The sequence below is a fragment of the Semicossyphus pulcher genome, unplaced genomic scaffold, assembly GCF_022749685.1.
Source record: "Semicossyphus pulcher isolate SPU_LCO1_2020_fin unplaced genomic scaffold, fSemPul1.0.p SCAF_10, whole genome shotgun sequence".
Classification (NCBI taxonomy): Eukaryota; Metazoa; Chordata; class Actinopteri; order Labriformes; family Labridae; genus Semicossyphus; species Semicossyphus pulcher.
Window position 1 is genome coordinate 26,477,433 of NW_027211604.1, and position 26,296 is coordinate 26,503,728.

At 44.4% G+C, this 26,296-nt stretch overlaps 1 protein-coding gene across 1 annotated transcript in view; it reads left to right on the forward strand.

The window, feature by feature from the left end:
* The window catches only part of auts2a (activator of transcription and developmental regulator AUTS2 a), a 415,680-nt gene that overhangs the window by 267,416 nt on the left and 121,968 nt on the right, over positions 1–26,296 (forward strand). The window contains 1 exon segment of the mRNA XM_069668725.1: positions 15,534–15,563. Coding sequence (XP_069524826.1) covers positions 15,534–15,563 — 30 coding nt within the window.

Consider the following 26,296-nt stretch of genomic DNA (forward strand, 5'->3'; position numbering starts at 1 on the left):
TGTAATGCCATATTCTGACCATATAATTGGAGAGCAATTCCGGCTGACAAAACACTCGCGTGATTTTCTCTTTCTCTCCCCCTCTCCTCCCGCTGTCCTCCCCGGTGTCTTCGGGCTGTAAGAAAGCCCACAGAGGGCTTGTCATAAACTATGTGGGATATTGTGTGCTGAGTTGGCTTGAAAGCTCCTGAGTGGAGCTGAGGGAAGGTCAGCTTTTATTGGAGCATGATCACTTCTTCCAAAACACTATAACAACACACATGGGTAGCAGTAACCAGTGGCCTATAAAAACACCAGCGCACCACATGACAGCTGACACTCAGAGGAGTCACCAAAGATCTGTGGGCTCCCACTCTTTGGACTTTAGATGGATACAGTCTCTTATGTCTGAGAGGTGGAGGAGGACACACATTCTCTACTCAAGTAGAAGGACGGATACTTCAGTAAAAAATAAAAAGACTCTTGTGAAAGTAGAAGCACTGATTCACCGTGTTTACTGAAGTGGAAGTGAAATGTACAGAATCTGAAATGTACTCACAGTATAAAAGTGTAGCGTGTCCCTCTGAAGGACGTTTGTACTGGCTGTTTCAGTGCAAAGATTGGTACATCTTTAGGCTCTGTTTGTTATGTGACGTCTGTAATGTGTGGTATGTAGGGATGAATACGCCAAAGAATCGTAACTTCTGTTCTGTCAGCCCATCCACTGAGGTTAAAAATGGTCTTTATATTGCAAAGTTGTCTTGTTAATGATACAAAATAGAAATAATCATAAATCATAATCATTAATTCACCTTATAGAGTTAAATCTGAAAAATAATTAAATTAAAATATGTATACAATTTTTTTGCCAACGTGATTCAAAAACACATTAGAATAATAAAAAACTGATTGCAGAGCTAAAATATATGCCCTTTAAAAGTGTGAAAAAATGTATTCAACTTTGAGATTCCACAAAGTCCGAGTTAGTCTACAGACACACAGATTTCCTCCAGTGTGTGTGAACCTAAAGAAGCCAATCAGCTCACCTCCTTGTTGTCCACTGATCATCCAATCAGAGGGAGCTAAACTGTCCATCAGGGGGCAACTGATTCTAGCGTGCACGTTCCTGTTGGCCGACAACAACAGACGGAAGAGAGAGGAAGAGACAGTGAATTTATTATTTATCAGACTTTGTAACGTTAGACACTGCCCTTTTTTTTCACATGCACACAAAATGTGAAATATAACTACATTCATATTTATTTTTCGTGCTAAAAAGTGGAGATGTTTGTGTTAAAATGTGGGGAATAAAAGCACAAATCAGTCATATTTATACTTAAGTAAAGGTAATTGTACAGGTACAGGTAGTTGAAAACTCTACTGAAGCACATTGAGGAGGTGCTGGTAATGTGTTGCATCCTACCTCTGGATAACACAGTGTGAATTGTGACAGTTAATCTGGTTGTCCTTGTGTAAAGCTAACCAGTAATGCAAGTAGAATAGATGGCTGAGGGGCTGACCCCGACATCTCAGCTATAGAACAAGAGTTTTGGCTGTGTAGCACACAAGAAAGAAGCCTTTTAAAGGGAGGAATAGAAGTGGAACCTCTGACAAAGTCAGAGACGTGAATTTGATGCAGATGTTGCCGTTGTGTTGTGTTCCAGCGGTGGTTGCCCCAGATTGCTGGGCAAACATTTTGATCCATGGGTAGTCTTTTATTCTGAAGTGCACCCCCCTGCTGAGCCAGTCAATATGAACATGGAGCCTCTGGGCCTGAGCTCTGTGGTGTTCTGCTGTACACAAACCAAACAGAAAACACATGACACGCTGCAATGGAAACCATGTTAAAGAACGGGTCCAAAATCACGTTCTTCATCAGCGCTAATGCTAGCATTGTGCTAATGGTTTTAAGGTTCAAAACAAGACGTCACGAGTTAAAACCATCAAGCTTTTATTGCTCTGATCTCTGCCGACGAAGCTTTCCAGGAGCTGTCGTTTATTTGAGCATAAGTTTAGCAACAGTTGTGTCTGTCATCCTGTGATGACGGGTGTGATCCAGCATGTTGACAGCCTGTTTACGACTGAACGCAACAGACCAAACCTCAAATTATTTTTAATGAGTCAAACTGCGGAGCCTGCAAAAGCATCAACAAGACAAGACCGTTCAAAGGAAAGAGATATTGGTTGTAACTTCCACAACAAAAGGTGAGCCAATCTGAGTCCCCACACCCCTGGCCTCTGCTCGTACCTGTTTGCTCTCGTCAGGAGGTGAAATCAGCGACAGAAGGAGGCTGGACGAGCTCAAAGCATGACTGTACTGTTGGTTTGTGGGCGGTGGTGGATGTCAGATGGTTGGTCCGTGGCTCTCAGCCTGCTATCGTGCTCCACCACTTAGCATGCTAATTAATCCCAACCAAAGGGCTGCGTCAGTCACCCCACGCTCCACCAGGGACGCTCCCACTGGGCTCATCCTGCTTTAATTGAGCACGTTTTTCAGAAGCCCGCTGTCCCTGGGATTACATTAGATCCCTCTAATTCACCCAGCCTGCCACCAGCGTGGGCAAAGTGAGCAAGAGAGGGAGGGAGCGGGATGAGACGTAGAGCTGGGAAATGTATAAATAAACCAAACAAACAAACAAAAAGCCAGACTGAGTGTTTATTAACACCCCTGGGATGAAAACGGAGGTGAGCGCAGGAAATCATTAGCGCAGGAGAGTCAAACTAGGCTCGTTTGATCTTGCTGATGGAGGAGCAAATGTAATTTAGCGCTCTGCGAGTAATTTGTTTTAGCAGTTAGCATGGGTTCCTTTTAATTTCATTTTGCCTGGCATCAGTCTTTCAAATTAAATATTTTTATTTTGTACAAAGCGGATCTCTGTGAGCCTCCAGGCTCAAAGACCAGCCCTCCACAACAACTAATGTTTATTCATCTGCGCTTGTTTGCATGTGCGGTAGACAGAATCCTGACAGGAGCGTGCGGTGTCGGCTTTTATTTGACTACTTTCTGTATAATGAGGCAACTCAGATGTACACGGCGACAGCCAGCAAATCATAGAAGCAGCATAACAAAGTGTTTTTGTCACTGCAGCTCTAATTATTTGGAAGACGGTGCTGAAGCAGCTGCATCTGTTTCTGGTGTCTCACCTTATGTCCTCGCTCTGCTGAAAGTTGTTGACTGTGCAGTCTGTTTATGAAATCAAGACACTACTTTCAAAGCAAGCTAACTTAACAGTTCCCGACTAATGACATTGCAGCATTCACTAAAAATATCATACGTGAGCTAAATAACCCGTCAGAGTGAATATGATCAGAGACTTGCAGCTGTCGCCTCTCTCACATCAGCTCACATCACCGATTCTAAGACACATTTTATGGGATTAATTCTACAACGAGCACTCAGGGGTCAACACAGCAGGTTTATCTCGGCCTGTCAGGGTGTTTACCCTTAATTGCTGCTCCCACCTGTAACAGGCCTTCCCCTGCTTCAGACCCAGCCAGTCCCAGCTTGAATGAGTGGGCCAGAGAGAGGAGTCTTATCAGCAGGAGATGCCGGGGACATTATTGCTCTGAAGCGACTTATCAGGCCCGTGTTCACACCGCGTGAAGCCGGAGCAGCAGAGATGGAAGATGCTCCTCGGGTACCAGAGAAGCAGAGACACAAACAGGGTGGATCACACAATGGGCAGCCATTTTGGATGCATGGGAAGCATTTATTCAGACTCTTATTTTGAAGGTGTATTACAACTAGCTCCTGGAGAATCCCTCTGAATATTGCATTTCCTTTGGGAGAGAGTACTGCTTAATATTTCCTGCATAAGTGAAAGTGATATTCAGATATGTTTGAATCCTTTACAACATCTCCGCGCTGCGTTGATAGCTACTACTACAGACCGATAAACAGCATGTGCTCTAATGTGAGGGAACTCAGTGCTTCTCAGCTGTGTCCCTGGCAGAGCCTGCAGGGGTTGTTAGCATTGACAGCGCTGGTCTTTATGCATGAGACTTCCAGGCAGATTGTTGGCAGAGCAGGGCACTTTCTCTCAGACGGGCGTCAGCTGGTTGCACGCTCACAGCCTCCTCCTCCTCCTCCTCTTCCTCCTCCTCACCTTGCTCTCCTCCCCATCATGGCAGACCCAGAGAAGGAGCTTTATGGAGCCCCATAATGATACGTGGCGAATGTGCAGCACCGGGGTGATTGTTAACGGCGGCAGCTGTGCAGATAGCCTGGATGATGGAAAATCAGTGGGACCTCATTTTGGTTTGCCAGTATGAATATTAATGGCTCGTTTCCAGGCCATGGCTAATGATGAGGAAAATTCCCTAATAAAAACTTGATGTGATGGGCAACGACCCGCGGGGTCACTGGAGACAGTCAAAGTTAATAGTGTGCCATCAGGTGTGAGGAGTTAAGTGATTAGAGGCACAGAACCTAATCCTGATGTTTTTCTCCCCCCTCAGCCACGAGTCAGAGCGGAGGGAGGGAGGGAGGACAGGAAGTGGGAGGTGAGGGGAGCAGATGAGGTTTATATCTCTTGACAACAGAGGGTTGCAGCCTGTTGTTCAGCATAAATCCAAGTGCATGTAAGCCATGAATGTTACAAAGAAATAGCAGGGATGGCAGACGGAGATTGTCTTCTATATAACTGTTACATTCTGGGAATATTATCACATTTCACAGGGTAGTGATGTCATCTGAGAAATATATATTCAAGTGCTGATAGGATATCATATAAATGGAAGTTTCAGTACTAATTTCATAATAAGGAGACTTACATTTTGCATGCTTAAAGGGCCAGTTCACCGATTTTCAACCTCAGTCCTATCATGCTATCATGGGGAGCTAATGCCATTATGGTAGAAAAACAATGCAATTGCGGTTTGTGCCTTTAAAGGACGCTATCGGCTTCTCCAATGGGCCCGACTACGTAAAACGCGTCATCAGACGGAGGCCAGGGAGCTCGCTAAACTACACTTCCTCAATCTAGGACGCCGCCTCCGATGTCATGTCTCGTTCAAAATCGTCAGGTTTGAAATGTAGACCTGAAGATTTTTTAGATGATCCACCGGTATATTCTCGGCGTATTTCTGATTCTGTCCCGCTCTGAGCCGTTGCCTGCAGCGAAACGGTAGTATTTCACTCCAGGGCCGTTTCTTTCAGAGGGAGGGCCGCAATGCACGCTGGGTGTTGTAGGAATGTAGAATGGGTGAAACCATGAGCTGTTTGTACAACGTTCTCCACAGCTATGGCTTTTACCAGGGGAGAATTGCTCTGAGTGAGTTCAAATCCTACAAAGCAATGAGCCCTCCACAAGATTGAAAACAGGAGTATAATTGTGAGCGAGCTTTTAGAGCCTCCTTCTTGTATTTGACAGATTTCATGCTCTGTGCTACCAACACATTTCAGCCAATGCCAGAAATGATTGAGGTGCGATAATCAGCCGTAAATTTCACTGGTTGTAACAGGTTAGCATCTCAGGGTTAGAACAGGGCAGTCTTATCTAATCATCCGTACAGAACTCTCCCATCATAGCACACGCCAACATGTGATGAAGAAGCCAAATCACATCACTGTTTAAGTCTGACATGTGGGGCAAAGTTGATTCATCTCAGGGGAATCACCATAACTGCACAAACAAATTTGATGTATGTAATTATCTCAAAATCCTTCCATTAATCTTTCATTAATCCAGCATCTGCTTTGTGCCTCAGTCCCCCTGTTGGCTTATAGAAACAGAGCACAGAGTCAGGGTGAGGCAAGGTGTGTGTTTGTGGGTGTTTGTGTACGCGCCCACACTTCTGTGAAGCTGTCTCTTATATTTTTCCATTTCTATCAGATAACCGGTAAACACTTCCCGCCCCCAGGCGCCTATAGCCCGGAGAAAGACGCTGAGATGCTTCCAGAAGGAGAGATACTAAACTTGGTGCTTGTGTAACAAATGGATTTTTAAGAAAGCAAAGTGCTGAACCTCTCTGTTCCCGGCTTCCTACCTTGGTCCTTGTCAGATGTGTGTGTGCGTGTGTGTTTGTGTGTTGGGTGGGTGGATGGGACTGATCAACAGAGTGGTTTACCCTGCGGCAACATCTGTTACTGCCAAGCATCACTTCAGTGGTACGCTGCCACATCTCTGGTTGAGTTACAAGTCCTACCTTCCTCCACACTCAACAACAGAAAGCAACGTACACATACACAACTTGTATGCCCTCTAACACATCTTTTCATCCCCGGCATACGAAACTCTGCATTTCAGACGCTGCTCTTTGACACTTCTTTGCTCAAATTATTGGTGCTATTAAGATGTAAATCATTGGAGATTCAGCAACAGGAAAACAATAAATATAAAAAGGCAAAATGTTCTTAGTAAGTTTTGGCACAGTCGGGTCGAATAAAAAAATAAAAGAATGTACTCTAGAGGATTGAACAGACTATCAAGTTCTTATTAGTTTATGGCGGGCTCAATTCTTTTGCCCCTCTCCCCCGTCATCCCCCCGTTGGCTCAGCTGTCCCAGTGACTGCAAACCAGAGTTTGCGGTCAGACTGAATCTCTTCTGGATAAAGTTTAACATTTGAAGGGAAATTGCATTCAGATGTTGGCCTGATCTGCACATGCGGATCAGACCTGGTTATATCAGTCCAGACAGAAGTCTGGTCCTCCTTGACGAAACATTCCTGTCTGCTGAACGAGGCGTTTGCCTTACGTGACTATGGACTGTCTCAAACACTCATGCTGAGCTGTTTTTCCTCGTGATTGTTCGAGCTCTTCTCGTTCCTTTGATACTTTTATATGACAGTTGGACATCAAGCAGATGCTGGAAATTAGATGTTCGATGTCATCGCCGCAGAACCATTCTTATTTTAAGGATCCGTCCCAGGCAGGCATGTCAGGTTGAATTTCCTTCCACTTGCTGAACTTTTACTTGCGTTCGCTAAACTGTCTTTAATGGATACCTTTTTTATGAAATGTGTGTCTGCTGGGCTTATTTCAAAAGTAAAGTTATCCCAGAGTTTATTTGAGGTTCAGTCGACTGTGAAGTCACTTGAGTGCAGTCTACTTCTGGGCGTGTGTGTCTTTCATTATGAGTCTGTTGGGTAGCAGCAGTGGTAATCAACTAAAGAATGGGCTTTAAGACAGACGGACTGTCCACTGCAGACAATCCTTAACATTACAGGACTGTGACAGAGCTGTTTGACGACAACGCTTGAGAGTAGCGCCATCGTTGGTGTGGATGCATCATGATGACATTTCAAGTCACCAAGAGGTATCGACTGCGCCAGCAAAGTCTCACTCCATACTATGCATATTCATCAGCTCAGTCAGTGGTCGAACACTTATACACATGATGATCAATGGTACTAAGGTAGTTTGCAGTGATGACAATGCAAAGTCTTGTTAGAGGCGGCTACATACCACATGTCCAAGTGTCCTTGGGCAAGACACTGAACCCCAAATTGCTTAGCCATGTATGAATGTGCATAGATACCAGGGGCTGCAGCCTTCGGAGGAGGGGGTCCGCGAAGGAGACCATTAATGCCCAACTGAAATGAGACTAACGTTGAGTAAGTTAACATATTTTTTTAAGATGATTTGTTCCAAGGGCCTTTTTATTTATTAAACGTGTAATGCTAGCTATTTGATTGAGTTGAAACCAAAAACGTTTACATTTAAAGTGTATCCCTCAGCCGCGTAAGAGTCCGCCATTTTGTTAGAATTGGCGCGCAATGCATCCTGGGATACATTGGGCCACGAAGGATGCACTTGATGGATCCTTTGTGGCCCGGGAAACAGAGGACACATTTGTCGGCTACATCTGAAGGAGCCTTCGAATTGGGACAGCCTTCGACTCTGTGACGCAATCTGCCTTCAAATACGGCCTTCGGAGGCTGCAGACCCTGGATTGGGACACAGCTACTGATTGGAGACTGGCACTTGACCTTTGCCTCAGTGTGTGAAAAGGTGAATGTGACGTAGTGTAAAAGCGTTGTTAGTGGTCGCAGGACTAAAAAAACGCTATACAAGTACAGTCCTATTACTTTGAAAATAACGCAGCATCTTGTGAGACTTTCAAAATGAATCTACCTTACAAACATTTCAGATTTTGTACGTGCACCAATAAAGGACATGGAAAATGGAAGAAATTTGCAGTTTGGTGAAGTTAAGGGACCAAAGCTCCCTGGTTATGGTTCATAGTTTGTACCGAATGTACATTAAGTAACTTAGGTAAGGGTTAGGGTTACATTTGACATGTGACTAACATACATTCAATAGTAGCTAACATATATTATGTAACTTCAAAAGAGGTCAACTTCTTAAAAGAAGACAACATTCTGTCGTTCTTTCACTAAGGAATCAAACCCTGTCTCCTGGATAAAGTGCTGTGCTTGTTTCGTTAACCAACAGCCTGATTTCTGTCCTCTTTATATACATCAACTAACTTCAACGGCCCTTTGAAACAGTAAGCATCTGGAAATAATGCTACAGGGGGTTGAGCTACTGAGATGCTTACCATGTTTTCAGGATAAGTCTAACTTTGATGCAGCCAAGTTGGTTACTTTTTATACCACTGGGTTGGAAGAAACTACTTTGTGAGCGTATTGTGACGGGGCCTACTGCTGCAGCTTTGTGTGCCAGAGCAGGTGCTGTGTAGCAAACCCTGAGCTCATCAGTCTCCTCCTGCCCGCCTCTATTTGTTGTTCCTCAATTCACAGTGGCGGGACCGGCAGACTGTGTAATGTGTGGGTGAGAAAGAGAGAGGGATACGGGAGGTGTGAGTGGGGGATTTGAGAATAAGAATGGCACAGATCCTCATCTCGCCATCATGGTCTTCTTCTATTCCCCGTGAATAATGTAGCACAGCCTCTACCCAGCAGTGGGCCAGGCATGCAGCCATATCAAGCCATGGTGGAGAGTGATGCGTCCAGCTTGGCGAGTCTGGGCTCTGCCATATTCTGCCCCCCTCTATCCCCAACCTGCAGAGAGGAGCACTGGGCTCCAAGATGGCAATCAAGGCTTGATTTGCCAACACATTTCCAATGATTAAAATGTAATTAGCACAAGCGAGCACCTCCTCCCCAGCTAATTTCCACGCACGCTGTGACAGGCAGGCGGTCGGCGGCACCCGGGCCCCAGCAGCAGATGGAGGAGGCTGCAGCGGGAGGGGAGAAAACCATTTTGCCATGCGACTGTTTGCATCAGAAAACCATCAGGACGTGCAGCTATATCAGGAAGGAGCTGTTAGGAGGAGGAGGGAAGGAGGAGCCCTTGACGACAGCACGTCAAATTGGCACCGTCAGAGCTGACCCTGGCAATGGCTGCCATCCTTCATGCTGTCTCTCCAGCTCCCAGGCATGCAGGCAGGTTGGCTTCATCCCCCGGCTTTAACTCCTTCAGCCATCCTGCAGGACAGCCTGGCTCGGGCTGATAAACAGACACCATCCTGTGTGCAGCAGGGCGCTTTAATGAAGCCCATATCAGACATAATTAATTCTAAGGTCATGGATGGCAACCAGCAGAACTGGAGGCTAATGTCACTCATGGGGGCGACGATACGCTGCCATCACAGATCCAGACTTTAGAAGATGACTTAAGAAAATATGTTTCATAATTTTAAAAAGCCTTTAAACGCACATTGTAGCATTTGGATGGATCGTTTACACATGCCATTATTTTCTTGATTGATTTAACATCTGTTAGTATTTTGGGGGATTTGCAGAAGGTTATGTTGGAACATGGCATACTTGCCTTGCACGCATCCTTGTGTGATGTGGTAACCTCTTCAGTGCAGACATTTTTCTGCGGGTAGCTCTGGCAGGAGACTTTGTCGAGCCCCGCTTTCTCTACGGACGATAACATGGCTGCGTCGTTTAGCATGCAGCCCGTGGCTCCTCATGTTCCCCTCGTATTGGGCCAGTATTACTCTCAGCTGGAGAGGATTTAGGACAAGAATAATTTACTCCTTATTTCAGACCAATGTAAACAAAAGGCTCGACGCTTGGACGGAGCGCAGGGAAATTTGTAAGAGCACTCAGCCAAAAGAGAGGCCCGGCTGAGAGCAGAGGGGCAATCAGAAGTGCTCCGGATACAAGCCAACATCAACAGCTCTTAGAGCTGACGCTAATGTTTGACATTCCTGTGTTACTTAAACTTAACACCAGGGTCTAGCTGTACAGTATAATAGTGGTCCTGTGTAAATAGCAGTGGGCCTGGGTAGAGTATCAGTTTTCTTTGTGAGCCCCTCTCAGGACTAATGGTTTCCTTATTGGACACGACTGCTGCTTCAAATACGACCTGCATCAGGCTGTCAGAGAGCGAGCTCTGCTCATCTCAATAGCACCATTGTTGTGTTTCTTTCTTCAGTGTCATATATTCAGTTTAACCTCAGACATGTGTCTTTTCATTACACACAGGATGGGTTTAAAGTGCTTTTGACATCACAGGTAACCATAACTCTGCAGATTTACCCATCAGCAGCAATAACATCATTTTGAGCTCATGCACGCCCTCAATAAAAACAAAAACATACTTCAGTTAATAATGACAAGTTCATCCAATCATTCCAAACATTTCCAAGTGCAAAGCCGAGACTTTCCAGCTCTCCGTCTCAGTTTCGAATATAAAAGTCAGTCAGTAAAAATACAGGGAGGGAGAATATTCTTTTCTCCGCCGCCTCAGGTTGCTTTATGCATGAGGCAACGCATTAGTTCACTATGATCACTTATCAGTGAGTGACAGCTCCAACTTGTTTGTATGCGAGATGTGTTTTTTATCTCTTAGAGATATTATTATTTGTTACTTTCTGGCTCTGTACTCGAGCAGCGAGTTCGCGGGAGCTCGGGCATCTGCGCTGTAAGGACGATCAAATTGGCTGCCCTCTCCTGTCAGGCCTGATCTCAGGATTTCTTACTTTGCTCATTATAAAGGTATTTCCATTTTATTAAGTTTTCCCTTTTTTCCACCCTTTGTCGCTCTGGGAAATTTGCATACCTCTATTCCTAGGGAGAAAAAAATAATGACAGCAATTTCTTTTCTTTTCTCTCCCCCACTAGCCGTGTGAGTGCTTCGTTTAGTGGCACCTGCGAAAGCGACAGGCGCGGGGATGAGAAGTGAAAGAGAGCAGTTGATTAAATCATCATCAAGTCGCAGCACAGAAAGTCAATTCTGCTCGCCGTCTACAATGATATCCTTTTATCTTAAAGTAATGAGCTATGGCACTTTTGCATCGGGTAATACGATGAGTTCCATTAGCATGTTCCATTTGCTTCACAAGCAAGGGCAAGTCATTCCAGCCGGCTTCTATCTCGCCAATCAAAGCAATTGGCTGCACAGCCGGGGAACAGGGGGAAGGAGGGAGAGGGAGAGAGAGAGAGAACAGGAACGAGAGAAAGAAAGGCTCGTAGTGTTTTTTATGGATCACAACACAGTGGAAAAACTGAAATGATGTCCATTATTTGAACCCCCTTGCATGCCTGTGTTCTCGGTGTGTGTAGTGTAGCACAGGCAGAGAAGCAGCTAATGAGTGCTCGTCCGCATTACTGCTGTCACACTCACAGAGGCCTGGATACATGGAGGCAGTTGAGACGGCTAATAATGCTCATCAGATCCTGTCTGCTGCTGTCAGCCTGTGATGGAGCCGCAGGAGAGAGTGATACATGCACGACACTCCCTCTGCTATAACAGTTTGCTCACTGTACATTGTCCCGCTTATTACAAGGCTAATTACTGAATAATTCAATATTTTTACATTAAATATCCATTTGGAAGAGATTTTAGTGATTTAAAAATGTTTTCCTCTGCTGAAAAATTGTCCATTACATTTTATGGTTCAAACCTGTGGTTCTCAACTGGTGGGTTGGGACCCAAAAATGGGTCGCTGAGCTGTTTTCAGTGAGTCTCGGAAATGTGCTTGAAATAAAAAGGCAATTTTAAAGTAGAGCTGAAATGAAAAATGTCATTTTAATCCTTTTAGATCACATCCCACCCCAGTAATATTGTGCATCTATTTGACAATATAGGCCAAAAACCAATACAGAAAATCCATTTCTTCGTATTCTTGTATCAAAATCCGATCATTTTTTCCTCCGGTAAAACTGAATTTCACGCGTGTTTATGTAAGTTAGCACCAAACAATTTCAACCAATCAATCTGCAACATTTAGCCGCAGAGCACCAAGAACGCTCGGTCAGTTAGCTAGCTACTGCGCTGTGGAGAACGTCTGTCTATGCCCACTTCTCAACGATCAAATCAAATCCTCTAATGATCTGTCCCACCTGCACGTCCTGTTTCACTCGGAAATATGTCACGATACGGAAGCTAGATACTCTCGAAATGCCGTTTCAGCTCGACTTTAAAGGACATGGGTTTCCTATGATGTGTGGTATGCAGTAGTACTGCAGTTTAGCCACACTCCATGTGTCCACTGATTGGGTAATCCCAGCTATATTTGCATTCTAGAAACTTGATGAGCCCTACATTAGTTGCCTTTATGTTGTTTCAGTTTATTTCTATTGAAAAAAGGCTGTCAATTGGATGAACTGTAGAGTGAATATTTTCCTTACACTCCTACCTGCTGGTCATTTTGGTTTACCATTATACTGTTGCGTTCTGTGATGTTGACATGCTGTGATGTTTCGTTCCGTCTCAGGTCCAAATTGCACCATTTTTTGATAAATACATGTCAGTTGTTGAGAAATTTCAGAAATTTGGGTGGTGATTTGTCATTACGGAGGTGGTGGTGGGTCCTGAGGCGAGACCAGTTGAGAACCACTGTTTTAAACTGTGTTTATAAGAAAAGTAAACTTAGCCATCTTAAAACGAGCCTAATTGCTGTTATAATTCATATTTAACAGCAAATATCTACTGATGGTGTTGTGACAGACCAAATGTCTGACATTTTCTTTAAGGAGCAACTTGTAGGTTGGAGACCCCAATGAGTCAATGTGTAGGAGAATGATTAAGTAATAATGTTTTCAACAAAATATATATACGAACAAAATACACTACAGCGGCTTCTGGGGTCATTTTTTGTACGTTTTCTTATATTTCCGCATCAAAACACACAACCGGAAGTGACGTAACATAAGGGAGTAAGTATGGATCTGAATGCTTGATGAAGAAATTGTTCATTCATATGCATACGATGGACCACAGGCTTATAAGTATGAGCCTGTTAGGCATCAATGAGACCAGGAACAGGCCGGGATGAGGAGAAATAACGGCCACAGGAGAGACCAATGTCTGTAGTGCGACAAGAACCAGTGGAGACCTGGGCAGGTGTCGTGATGAGTGACCAGCGTTAGCTGTGCTTGCATCACAACCCTGTAAAGTTTATCACATACCAAAGGCTATAACACATCATGAGTAGTAGAAAGTGGGAGCGTTAATACTGACCCATCACCGTTACTGATGGGCGAGTGTCATCTTGTATCAGAGTATTTTATATTGCCTTCTAACGGCGAATCTGTGCTACGTTTTACGGTGCCACAGCGGTGTGCGAGAGAGAGACAGAGAGGGAGAGAGAGAGACCACAGTTTCCTGATACGACTGTTTGGTGCTTGTGTGTCCCGTCCTGAAGTCCCACCTCTTCACCTGCACAAAATGCACCCAGGCACGAAAGCTGGCTCTGTTCCTCTTCCTGTCAGGGAAATGGCGGCTCGATGTCCCGTCAAGCTAGAATTTGTGCACCCGACACAAACACAAAAATTAACCATCATAAGCGCTGGTGAAATACAATGTTAGACTTCCCAAATAATATCTATACGATACAATACGACTGCTCAGACTAACTACCGCCTACTTCTGCACGTTGAGCTAAAGCAGAGTCACCGTGAGTCGCTCTTGTGACGTAATTTGACGCCATGTTGGGGAAAAAAGCCGTTTTTAGCAGCTTTACTGAAAACAGCCACTTTTTCCTCTTGTAAATAATATGAAATCAAGGATGAACCTTTTCAACAGCCATTTTAAAACAAGACTGAGTATTAATGTCATAAAAAATGTAACCTGCAAGTTGCTCTTTAATGTCAGCAGTCTTTAAAAACAGCTTTAGTCAACACCAGGTTCTTCTAAGTGTTCTCTGTCTTCTTCAATTCCTTTGATCTCCAGCTTTCAGTATTTTCTTCTTCTCTTTGTTCTTTCTTTTTGGCCGCAGTGTCGTCGACATCATAGACATATTACTATGAGCGTGATGACATTGAATGTGCAAGACTTCTTTCTGCCGATTGATCCGATTAGATCTGGTGCTGAGATTAGGTTTGATCAGAACTGCTTCGATAGATAATGTCTAGCTCTGGTGTGTGATACAGGAATATCAGAATGTAGAATGCCTTAAATAACCAGAATCAAGAATTCAACCTAGCTTTGCATTTAAGCCAGTTCATTTACGAGCAGGAATCTGTTTTACATTACACACACCTTCATGTATTATCAGAATGTGCTCTCGTCTTTCATTACCTTCATGTCTCCCTCCAGCTGACGCTCCATAGGGCTGCTGGCTCGCTCCACACTGTATTAAAATGGGGGGAGGGATGTTGTGGGTGTTGGAGAAAAGAGAGTGAGAGAAAGATGGAGAGCAGGGAAACGTCTGAGGAGTGTTTGCCCAGTGCGTTTATTGCCTCTGCATAATTTATGAGCTGCTGGAGCTGACCATCATGGCAGTGTGCCGCAGGCGGCCCCTGGGGCCGTGTGGGACAGGCCTGTAAATTGGATGCTATGCTCCTGCTGAGCTCGCAAGGCCCCTTTTTTTTTCACCGTCCAGCCTCAGAAACAGAGCAGCCACGAGCCCGGCCAGCTACCTCTGAGCTCTGCAGGGCCTCGGATCAGCAGAAAACAAGAGATGGAAGCAAAAAAAAGGAAGAGAGAGACAAAAAAAAAAACGTCAGGGCCTTCTGTCGCTCACTCCCTGGGCTGTCAATCATTTCACCCCCTTCCTTCACTCCCTCCCTGCTTTAATCGACACCCACCAACCCCTCCTTGCACTCACGCTCGCTGTGCAAACCCCTGCCCATATTCCCCCCCAGTGCCTTCTTCATTACCGACTCCAGTGCTTCTCTGCACCTCAGCCATATGCACCACGTCGAGGGCCGCCAGTCACCCAGCATCACACTAATTAGTTGATAAAGAATTAAGTGGACCTTGAAATTGAAATTGGAAAGAAAAAAATGAAATCTAACCACTTTTTTCCCCCCTCCATTACAAAGTTCCCCTTCCTCGTGTCGTTTCTCCGTCTCCAGCCTGAAGCGGGAGCAGGCGTCGTGGAATTATAATTCTAGTAGCGGTTATGTGTCGAGATTTCAGCTCCGTCTGAATTTCACGTACGTCTCAATGTTAACAAGGACACGGCTGCTCACGAGGAATGTGCTTTGTTTCACTCTTCCAGAGCTCGTGTCAGCTAATGAAGTGATCTGATGATATTCACACTGAATATGAGCATGTGATAGGTTCGTCATTAGAGCTGATAAGATATGCTGTTTTCAGAGCTGCATTAGATTATGTGTTTAAATGTTATAAAATAAGGATGGAGACATGTCCATCCTAATGCTCATCCTTTCTTCTCTTTGTTTGCAGGGTGACACCGAGAGCGACCAAGACGACAAGGTAAGACTGCTTTAAATGTGATTCATTTAATGTGCTTGAATCCTTTCAGGCACTCTTTATCGGGTTCAATAAAATTCAAATATTAGACTACTTCTTTAAGGCTGAGAATTTAATGTAATTAGAATTAAACATCCTGTTAATAACTATGTGAAAGCCTTAATTAGCTGCGCATTAATTATAAATGACTTAATGATGTGCAAAATCTAAATCGAACTGTTCTGGGTTTTTAGGATTTAGATGACATTTAAATGAGACTGCTGTGACAGGCAGGGCTCAGGGTGCAGGCTGGATTCTGCTTAAAGCACAGCACTGACTGGCAGCAGAATGATGTTCAGTACTCGTGTCTGTCTTCCTATCTGATCTCTTTGTCCACCTTTACATGCGCCTATAGGCCGGTCAGTTTGCCTTTGTTGACAGAGAGGACAGTGGATAGTGTCGGAAACAGGGGAAGAGAGAGTAGGGATGACACACGGCAAAGGGCCGAGGGTGGGAGTCGAACCTGGGGCCCCCGCCGCATCGAGGACTGTAGCCTCTGTATGTGGGCTGCTGATTTAACCACCAAGCTAAGCCGACACCCAAGTAACACGAACTCTATAAATTGTTCATCATTGCTGATTTCAGTCTCAATTATCAGAACCTCCTACACTATTGATCACCTACTAACAAAATTCAGCAGATTAAATACATGAAGAATGTGCCAGATTATAACGCAAAGTTTGGCCTGATGGTGGTGTCGTGAAAATCATGTTATCACCAAGTGTAACAGCTTTCTTGTAGTGTGGCAGCTGCAGAAGAAATGTTTGTGGGTGAGTAATGGACCCTGTGATGCAGTAAAGTATAAAGATTTGAAAGTATGAGCTGAAAGTAGCACTTGAGGAATGTTTACAGTTTACAAGTTTACCTAGATGTCTTGTTCTTGTCATCTTAGGAATGTAAAAGCACAATCAGATTTCACTCTCAACCAGAATTGTGACACAAAGGCAGTGTATTATGCTAATTAGCTTAGTAGCTTAGCATCATTTCGAGTTAAAAAACATTTTTCTCACGCTGATGTTCTGTGCAGGCCCTCATACAGCCTCTGCCTGAAACAACTCAATCAGCTCTGTCCCTTTAAGAAACCCCGCCCCTACAAGCCCACTTTCTTCTGATTGGCCAGCTCTCCAAAGCCTGCTGTGACGTCACAAAGTACAGCATGTAGAAAAAACATGTGAAACCTGGCTTTCACACCAGCCACAGAAGCCTGGGGATTACTCCAACATAAATTTACCTACAGATTTGAAACTTCACCCATGTTTAGTTTGGACATCAAACATTGTAACATTATATATATATATATATATATGTCCTTAAATGTGAAACAGCATAATACCCCCTCTTTAAAGAACGTTTTGTGACTATAAGTCATTTAGCCAAAATATGTAGAAACAGGGCCGAGGTTTAAAGTACAGGAATTACCTGTTAAGCCTGATTCAGCCCATCTAATGGGCCTCTCTAACAAGGCTCCCAAACATGTTTCTGTTGGCATGATTCAGTCAGAAAGTAGCAATTTAAAGGAATAACAATTGAGCGTATGAAACATCCTGCCATGCTGAATTACATGAGTGTTGTTTGTTGGCTTAACAGTACAGCTGTACTTTTCTAAGAACGGCTGCCACATTGGGTCAGAGTAAAGTTTATGGCTTTCACAGGTATCTACAAATCTGCTTCAGCCCTCTTTACATTATTCATGTAGCTCTGTTTGTAAAATCCAGGTATTCACCGTTTGAGTGTACCTCATATATTCTAAGAGCAGCCATATTTCCCAATGACTTCTAAGTAGAGATCTGGATCCACTCTAATGATTAAGTAATGCCATTTGCTTGTAGTGTTTAGACTGTGCAGCAAATTGAGTCATTACTCAGTGTTGTCGATTTAAATTGCTCCTGTCTCGGTGGCAATTCCTTTTTGTTTCAGGAAGAGAGAGAGAGAGCACGGTAAGCTGTAATCCCCCCGGTGACGGTATTAATTCACCCTGGCTCACGTTACGCTCCTGATGAACAGCACCAACTACACCTTCCTGTCATTGATTAATTGTGTGTTAAAGTAACAGAGGAGTGAATTAGTAAATAGGGGACCCCTATGACAGGGGCTGACTCATGTGTTCATCCTCAATGTGAGGGGGTAATTGGAGCTCCCACTCAACACTTTTACCCCCTCCTCGGTCCACGTCACCTCCGCCACTATCTGCCGCTGCCAGGCGCCGGGCGCACGACGCCCACTGCCACTGTTTGTCATTTGCATTCTGTGGGCGACTCGGTCTACTTTACAACACGGCAGCAGAGGAGGACGCGGGAGAGCAGAGTCGTTTTAATGGGTCAAATGTATTCAGATGAGGACAAACGTGGCTTATTTAGTTTCCCTTCAAAAGCAGGAAATGGAAAAAGTGTTCCCAGGAGAAATCATGTTCTGCCTGGTGTAGAAGGCCTCTGCCGTGTCGGCGGGAGCTGCCAGGCTCTGATAAGAGACAGCTATTCGCATCTCACAACCCTGCTCCCTGTGTTTGTGTGTGTATGTGTGTGTGGTTGTGGGTGTGTGCATGTTTTTGGAAACTGTCAGGTATTTGCTCATTATAAAGTGACCTGTAGGACGGGTCCTGTCCAACATGACATGTTAATGGCATAGTGGGAGACAGGGAAGAGGCAGGCTCACTGCAGTCACTATTCACACAATGCTGGTGTTATTAGCTCTCCATACGTTATCATTAGCATCTCTGCTCTGGCTGTCACTACCACCAGCCGTTCTTTCTATCTGCCAGTATCAACAGTCCAATCAGAGCTCAGATAATGACAAGGGCAAGGTAAATACCTATACTTATACGACAGTATCTGGCATTGGTTGATATTCTGAGTGATATTTGAGAGTTTTTCATTTCCTGGAATCCCTAAAAAAGCATTGATGACTCATGCTGGACTTGTGGGCATTTACTAATCTTGTGTCATATTAAATTATATTTTATTTCCCACCGCCGTGACACACAGGACCTACGGGTAGCAAGTAGTTATGGGTAATAACTAAATGTATATTCTGACATAGTGCCATTGGATTCTGCAAACCACAATCAATAGTTGTTTCTCAATTCCGGGGCTGCAGCCTTCGACGGAGGCGGTCCACAGAGGATGCTTCATTCACAGCCTGTGTAGAACCATTAAAGCCGAACTGAAATGAGACAGTCTGGTCTACGGAGGATTTCCTGTTTGCGTCACCAGCTGTTCCCGCCCTTATCCTTGCATCACCAAACGCTGATCCTGTCGCCTAGCAACAGGTAGCTAGAGGGCTAACTAGCTAGCATAACTAACATCGAGTAAGTTAACCTATTCTTTTAGAGATGATTTGTTTAAAGGTCGCTTTCATTTATTTAAACATGTGTAGTTCTGGCTATTCCACTGAGTTGAAACCAAAAACGTTTACATTTAAAGTGTATTCCTCGGCCGCGTAAGAGTCCGCCATCTCATTTGAATTGGTGCGGAGTGAATCTCGGGATACGTCGGGCCGCGAATGATGCACCCGATGGATCCTTCGCAGCCCAGGAAAAGGAGGACACGTGGGAAAGGAGGAGCTTTCGGAATGTGACAGCCTTCGACGCGCTTCTGTGACGCAATCGGCCTTGAAATACGGCCTTTGAAGTCTGCAGCCCCTGAATTGAGACACAGCTAATATCTGCGACTAGTCCCTCCATAGCTTCCTGTTTTAACAGGTAAATGCAGAATTGAACAGCACACTTTGAGCCATTTCACTCAAGAGGTCTCTATAGATTAAAATATGAGTGTTTAGAGTGTTGAATATTGAATTACAAAATCTGGAGTGAACTTTGTTCAGAAGGTTAATCTAGATTTTGAGAGAACCAGACTGGAAAAATGTCAGCGACACATTATTGTTCTTGTTCCACTAGCACGTTAGCTTTAGCTTTTGGAAGATTTCACTAATACATAATGGGTGAATATACAGAATACGTGCAGGTAGGTAGGCAGATGGGCTGGTAAGCCAACCAATCATGAATGATATGATTGGATGGACTTGTTACAGGCCTGTGACAGCCACAGATACTGGATTTCATCTTTTTTCGAAGCATTTGATCAATTAATTGCTGTAAGGATGTAAAGATAATGTCTACAAATATAACAACAAAAATCTAATATAAATTTCCTACCATTGCTTTAATGTTGTTGTTTGTATGTCTCAGTATTCATTTATTGCCAGATTGCCGGAAGAGTAAATTAGTACGACTTGCCTTCTTTGCATCCTATATTGTACATTTGGCCGCTCATGAAACCTATAGTGTTAAATTGACAGTGCTATGCAAGCTCAAATGCCTTCTGAGGGGCCAAAAACCTGCTCTCAAAGCTTTTGCTCATCACGTAGCCTGGCCTGTCTTCTATTCCTGAAACACAGTGAGCCAGCAGCCATGCCAGCTCTATCACTCATCCTCTCCACGGTGAGTCCTTTTGGTGGATCTACACAGGATCAGGTGGTCATTTTTATGAGGTCCAGGCTGGGCCGGCCTGTTCATTTGGAGCAGCTTGTTCCCAGTTACGATGCTCCGCTTTACTGGCAGGAAAGCACCCTGAAAGAGCTCCATAGCCTCAGGTGTCTTTCATGTGCATCTGCCAAAGCCCCAATAACATTGCCTTGTTTCACGGTGTAGTTAACACCAACAGGTTTTCCACCATCTGAGACCTTTTAGGGCGGCTGCGAAACATCCCCTAAGCCTCAACATGTGTTCGATCCACAGCTCCGATAACCTCTCTGAACCCGCTGGGGGAAAATAGCATACGTACAGCAAAATAGGTTTTATGAATGTAAATGCCTCCTTGATTTGACTTTCTTTTGAAAGAGTGTCTGTGCTGAAACAATCGCTCAACATTCATCGTTTTTTATTAGAGTCTAACAGCAGCAGATTTCTGCACCTTGCCTTAGACGTCTTTGTAATATTGTCAAGAGCGCTCAGGCACTTTCTCTGTCTGGACTCGCTAATGCTTAAGTGATTTCTGCTGATAAGTGGCACCTTGAAACTGCCAGTCAAACATTTTAGTATGAATATCTGCAAGTGCTCAAGTGCTTTCTCCATCTTAACTGTTCATCAGTCGTGTTACTTAGGCCCTTCAGTGAAGACAATGACTCCTCGCTGTAATCTGCAGGACTTTATCACTCAGTAGCTGTTTTATCCCTCCTTCGCTCGCCTCTGGGCTTTTTTTTATGGAACCACACCTTTCCTAAGTGTTATTTACTCGCTCTATCAGCAGGCACAAGCTGTAAATGCCATTTTGAAAATGCTTTGCGTCTTATTAATGGCCATGCAACGGAGTGCTGTAATTTGCTGTGCTTTGCTCTTATTGGAGGCGAGGGATCTAAGTGGGTGCTTTAGAGCAGCGGAGAGAACCTGTTTGTCCTTGACATAAAATAAAGATCTGAACTGGTAATATATTTGCTTTTTCTCTTCCTTTATTGTTTTGCTGTGTTTGCCCTCAGGCAATTACAGCGGAAGAGTCGAGTTTCTCAATCACTCGGCAGCACTGTACATAAAACCATTTTATATCCTCCTCGCCCCCGAACCCTCCCTCTTTCCACCGCAGTGGGGAGGATGAGTAATAAAAAGGAGAGAGCAACTTGTCAGCGTTAAAAGATTATGTGTTTTGCCCCCTCCAAAGGAAGAGAGTAGTGTTTACAGGCTTGAGTGGGTGCTCGCTAGGCCGAGGCTGAGGCTGATTGCACTAGAGTACCCTGTCAGCCAGTGATTTGTCATGTACTTTATCATCCTTGTCACTCTGCAGAGCGTTGTCATAGGTAACGTCTCCGCCCGCCCCCTCCCCCGTCTGTGCTTTGTACCCAGTCGGTGTAGGAAATTTGTATTTACTTTGGGGGAGTGTAATTTGTTCCTCATGGATAATATGACCCTTAGCGGAGCCGGATCACGGGTTAGTTGAAGTGATATTTTCCGGTAATGGTAGTCGTACATCATGGCTGTCAGGCCGGGTTAGGAGGCGAGCACATTACAGCTCCATTTTAGCACTGCAGGCATCTGGGATTATTTTCCATAACCAAGTATGACATGACCGCTCTGCGGAGTGCATTAAATTTTTACTAGCTTTTTTCCCTCCCCCGGCAACTTCTGTGGCTTTTCCCCCGGTCTGGGTCTCGGGGCTGCCATAGTGATGGATACCCCCAGAGTCCCAGTAGCCCTGGCCAAGGTTAGCGGGTGTCACAGACCTACACCGCTCCCCTCCATCCAATAACCGGCAAATCCCTGCTCCCTCTGAGGCGCGTGCACACAGGCCCACGGCTCAACAATGCAGCCAACCCAAGAACCTCTGTCTGCCTCCACACAAAGACAGTTAAACACAGAGATACAAAGAAGGAAGGAGCATACTCAACTCTAAGAACACATTAAACAAGCGACCATGGATGTAAAAAATAAGTAAGGGACGACGTGTCATCATCAGGTTATTAAGGATGAGGTGGAGGCCAGAATCGTCAACGTGAAGCGGATGCTTCCACAAAGGCTTTATTCGACTTTCACCACGGTCACTGGCTAAAGAAGAAAAATAACCTTTTGTTTTCATTTCAAAACCTGCAACACCCGCCTTTTTTGCTTAATAGGAAAGGCTACAATCGGCATTCAGACGCGGGTCAAATGACTCTGCAGGAGAGCCGGGTAATTATCGCCTCGGCTCGGATCGGCATTGATGGGAACACAAAACCTGTGTCGACACGTTAATCTCCGCCCCCTTTCCGGCGCGATGCTATGCTCCGTCGGTAACTTCTGCAACTCCTTGTTATCTCAGCTTCCGCCCATCTCCGTCCGAGCAGCGCTTGAATATCGTTTCAAATTTGTCGCGTCAAGTTTGATAAACAGACTGAATGAGTAATTGATACAATAAAGACTTAACCACCGTAACATCTTCACTGTTTACTGACCCTGTTTTCGACGAGTTTGTGTGTCGGCATCTAAAGGCGGGTCTTCCCGGGTCTTAAAAACCTGCGTGAACACGCTAACTTTGGTGCGAAAGGGGTATATGTTTAACAACAAGACTAGCTAGCTAGCTAACCAGCCATGTCCTTGTTCCTAAATCAACATTTAGATTTTTACAAACAAAGATCGGACATGTAATTCACAGTATGAGTATGTTCAGAGGGTCAGTGCACTTTTTGCAGCTTGTGTGTTACAGGCGCCACCCTGTGGTGTTAAAAGGTACTGAAGAACTGCGCTCAGTGTTGTGAATGAACAAAATATTCTCCCTTTTCTTTTCAGTTTCTCATTTTTCATTACATAGCCAATAGTCAGGAATTAGTTGGCACCCTGCAGAAGAATGTATTCACCCTGACAGAGGTATAAAACGCTAGCTGAGGTTTTCCTGTGAAGCAGTTTTTAACAAAGAAAGACAAACAGACAGACAGACAAATGGACCTTCACTTCGATGAATTTAGATCGTCCATACACGTCTGTGCTCGTGACGGCCGACAGCGCGATGCTCCAGAGCTGATTGCTTTCCTTTTCTCTTTAATTTTTTCCTACTCTTCTCTCCTCTCCACCATCTTGATTCCTCTCTCCTTGGCAGCAAGGTCAGCAGTGTAAATGCCACCTCTTGCCATTGACAAATGGTCGCCCCCCCTGTCTGATAATCAGCGGGGTCTCAGAGGTGGACGAGCAGGCGGAGCTCATTAGGGCGCCACAGATGAGAAATTAATGTGGAGGTTCCAGGCCTGGCAGAGAGCCGCGCTGATGGGCCCTGGGTGGGGGAGGCGTGGAAGGGAGGGGGCGGTGGATGGATGGACCCTGTCTGATGGATGACCAGGTCAGCAGGCAGCAGCACTCCCCAGACAGTCCCACACATACACAAACATACACACACCCGCACGCCTGTCCTCCCCCTGTAACCTCCCCCTCTCCCTCCGCCTCCCTCGTAGTGCGGCTCATCCCGCCCCTCCGCCCAGCAGCGCAGTAATGACACCACAGAGCAAGAGGCCACAGGAGAGGGGGTCAGAGCAGAGACATTTTACCCCCCGACTGACACACTGGTAATTGAATGGAAGCGGCCTAATTGACTCAATTTTCCCCATTCCACTTTTTCCCTCTGAAATAAGATGGTGACTCGAGGTGAAGATGTCAGCCTGTCGATGTGCTTCACAGGTTATTTATACTTCCTGTCTGTGATTTCCTCCTGCCAACACATTGCATCTTGTTTTCTCTTCATTTACACTTGTTACGTGCCCGTTCCAGTGTGAACTGTATTTATACCTCTCAGGCTTTTAAGCATATTAAGGTTTACATTATTCTGATCTCTTGTTACCATTTTTCTTGAATATAGCACTGCTTTAATTTAGTAACAGTACGTCTGGCAAATCTCCAATTATACTACATACATACACACACAAAAAAACACTGGTGTTACAGAAGATTTGAGGTGCTTCAGTGTCCGCGGGCTGTTCTGACTCTGGGACTTGGACCCACCTCTATCCTCCCACTTACAGTAGAGCTGGCACCCTGTCATTCTTACAGGTAACAGCTCAATCTGCCACATGAGCACACCTCCACTTGCTAACACTCACAGTAGACAACATGTCACTAATGCTGTGTTTTGTACCATCAGTTGTTTATAATATTTAAAGCCCCCCTCCAGTGAAAGTCCAGTGTTTAACCTTGTAAACATCTCCATGTGGTGTTCTTCATGTGCTACAAGACAGATCAGGGACAACATCAGCATCATCTCCATGGCTGGGCCTGTCTGCTTTTAACCTGCAGTGTACCAAGGACAGGCTGAACAACACGTTTTCAGATTGGCAGGTTTGAAACGTCACAAACCTAAGGAGCCAATCCCGTTAATGGATGAGGTGACGCTATGCATATCATTATGTGCAACTGATGGCAACCACTTCGGCGATGTGCGAGCCAGCTGTAACCGTCATCGAAACTTTTGCAAACTCACTACTGACTACTAACGTTAACGTTACTGCTACTAATGACTACATTTCAAGCTGCTAAGTTTTAACAAGTTGCCACTAAACGATGGCAGAGGCGTGTTTTGTTTTAGCGACGGAGGGGGCGGTTCGAAATTTGCATAGTGGGCAGGGACTATGCAGATTCTGGCATCTTTAATGAGGGTGAAGGAGGAGATGCATTTTTAGAAGGGCATTAAACGTATTTTGCAGAAAAAACATATCAGACACAATTTAGTCCGTCTTAAACATGACTGGGGCTGCTCTTTAATTTGAAATGGCAAAATGCAGAAAAATACCGTACCATTTTTCTAGCTGTAGACTTAAAAACTAACTAAAATAAGGTTTTTAAAGATTCCCATTGGCAGTGAAAATCTTTAAACACACAAAAAAAGCCCTGAAGGCTTTTTAGAAATTAATAAAAAGCCTGTTTAGACCTGAAGTTTTAAATCCTTGAATAAATGCTTCCCAATGTTCTGGACCTCTTTTTTTCTATGAGCAACACGTCTCGTTCAGATGCAGAATAATTAAATGGTGTTTGTTCTGATATTAAACTGTAAGCTGAAAACTGTGAGTAAAAAAGAGACCTCAGGGCGACAAAAACATTGCTACATGCGTACAAAGGAACGAGAGTAGAGGACCATCATGGAGTTTCCATACAAAGACTAAACTCATTATTCACACAATTACTTACAACTGGCTTTCACTCTGTGTGCATACATGCTTTAAGTGTGATAAGGCGACAGGTGCTTCAGGACCATCTAAACTTTCTGTGGTATGTATCTGTTAAATATATGTTGAATGGTCTTCAGAAGGCGAGTTATTAACGTCGTGTCTGAAGTATTTAGACCCTTGCTGATTACACTGACACAGCAGTGCTGTTATTATTACTTTCTGGACATTCAAATCCACCTCTATTCAAAAGCGTGTGGAATGCAATATAAAACATTTTCTGAATCCATGAAAGGGTTTTTTATTTCGGCTCTATAGAAAAGCTCCTGATTCCCTTTGATAGCTCCCTGCACGGGGGGGTTTGATGTTGAAACACAGGATTGTAGAAGGTTTGACTCTTACCTTGAGACGTGATATTATACAAGCCCTAATGTGTTACACTCGCCTCTGGAGTGCTCAACCTCGCCATTCATTTATGGACAACAATAAAAGGTAATAATGCACACGTTTGAATAGGACAAGGTTGCCAAGTCCTTGAAATTGAATGGGGGGGGGGGGAACAGTCGCAGCAGTGAATCATGTTTCAAAGGCAATGATTCAATTCCCAGCGCAAGCCGAGAACACAGGGAATGGAAAATAATTCAATCAGCAACAAAAACCATAAATATGCTGTTTGACTGAGATGTGCACTCCTGTGGAAAGAAAAAGCCATTTCCATCTTTCCTGACCTGGAAAAGAAAAATGTCTCAGGCAAATTGTGTACATATATCAAAGGCTTTATGAGATTGGCCACATACAGAGAGGCTTTGGATTGGAAACACAACTGCAGTTAAAGAAATGTTAAGTCCCATATACAACGGAGAGTAAAATACAGGCGATATTAAAGCTGTGCATTCATGGTAAAACAATTAGTCTTCTTGCAGAGTCTCCTTTTATCAGTCGGGTAAAGAAAGCATGCCATATTATTCTTGTAACTGATTGAACTATATTCAGAGCCATCTGTTAAGCACATCATTAGCTTCCCCATATTTCTAACAATGTCACTAATGTTGTTGTAGCCACGCTGCTAAAATTAGCTTAAGCAGGAAGCC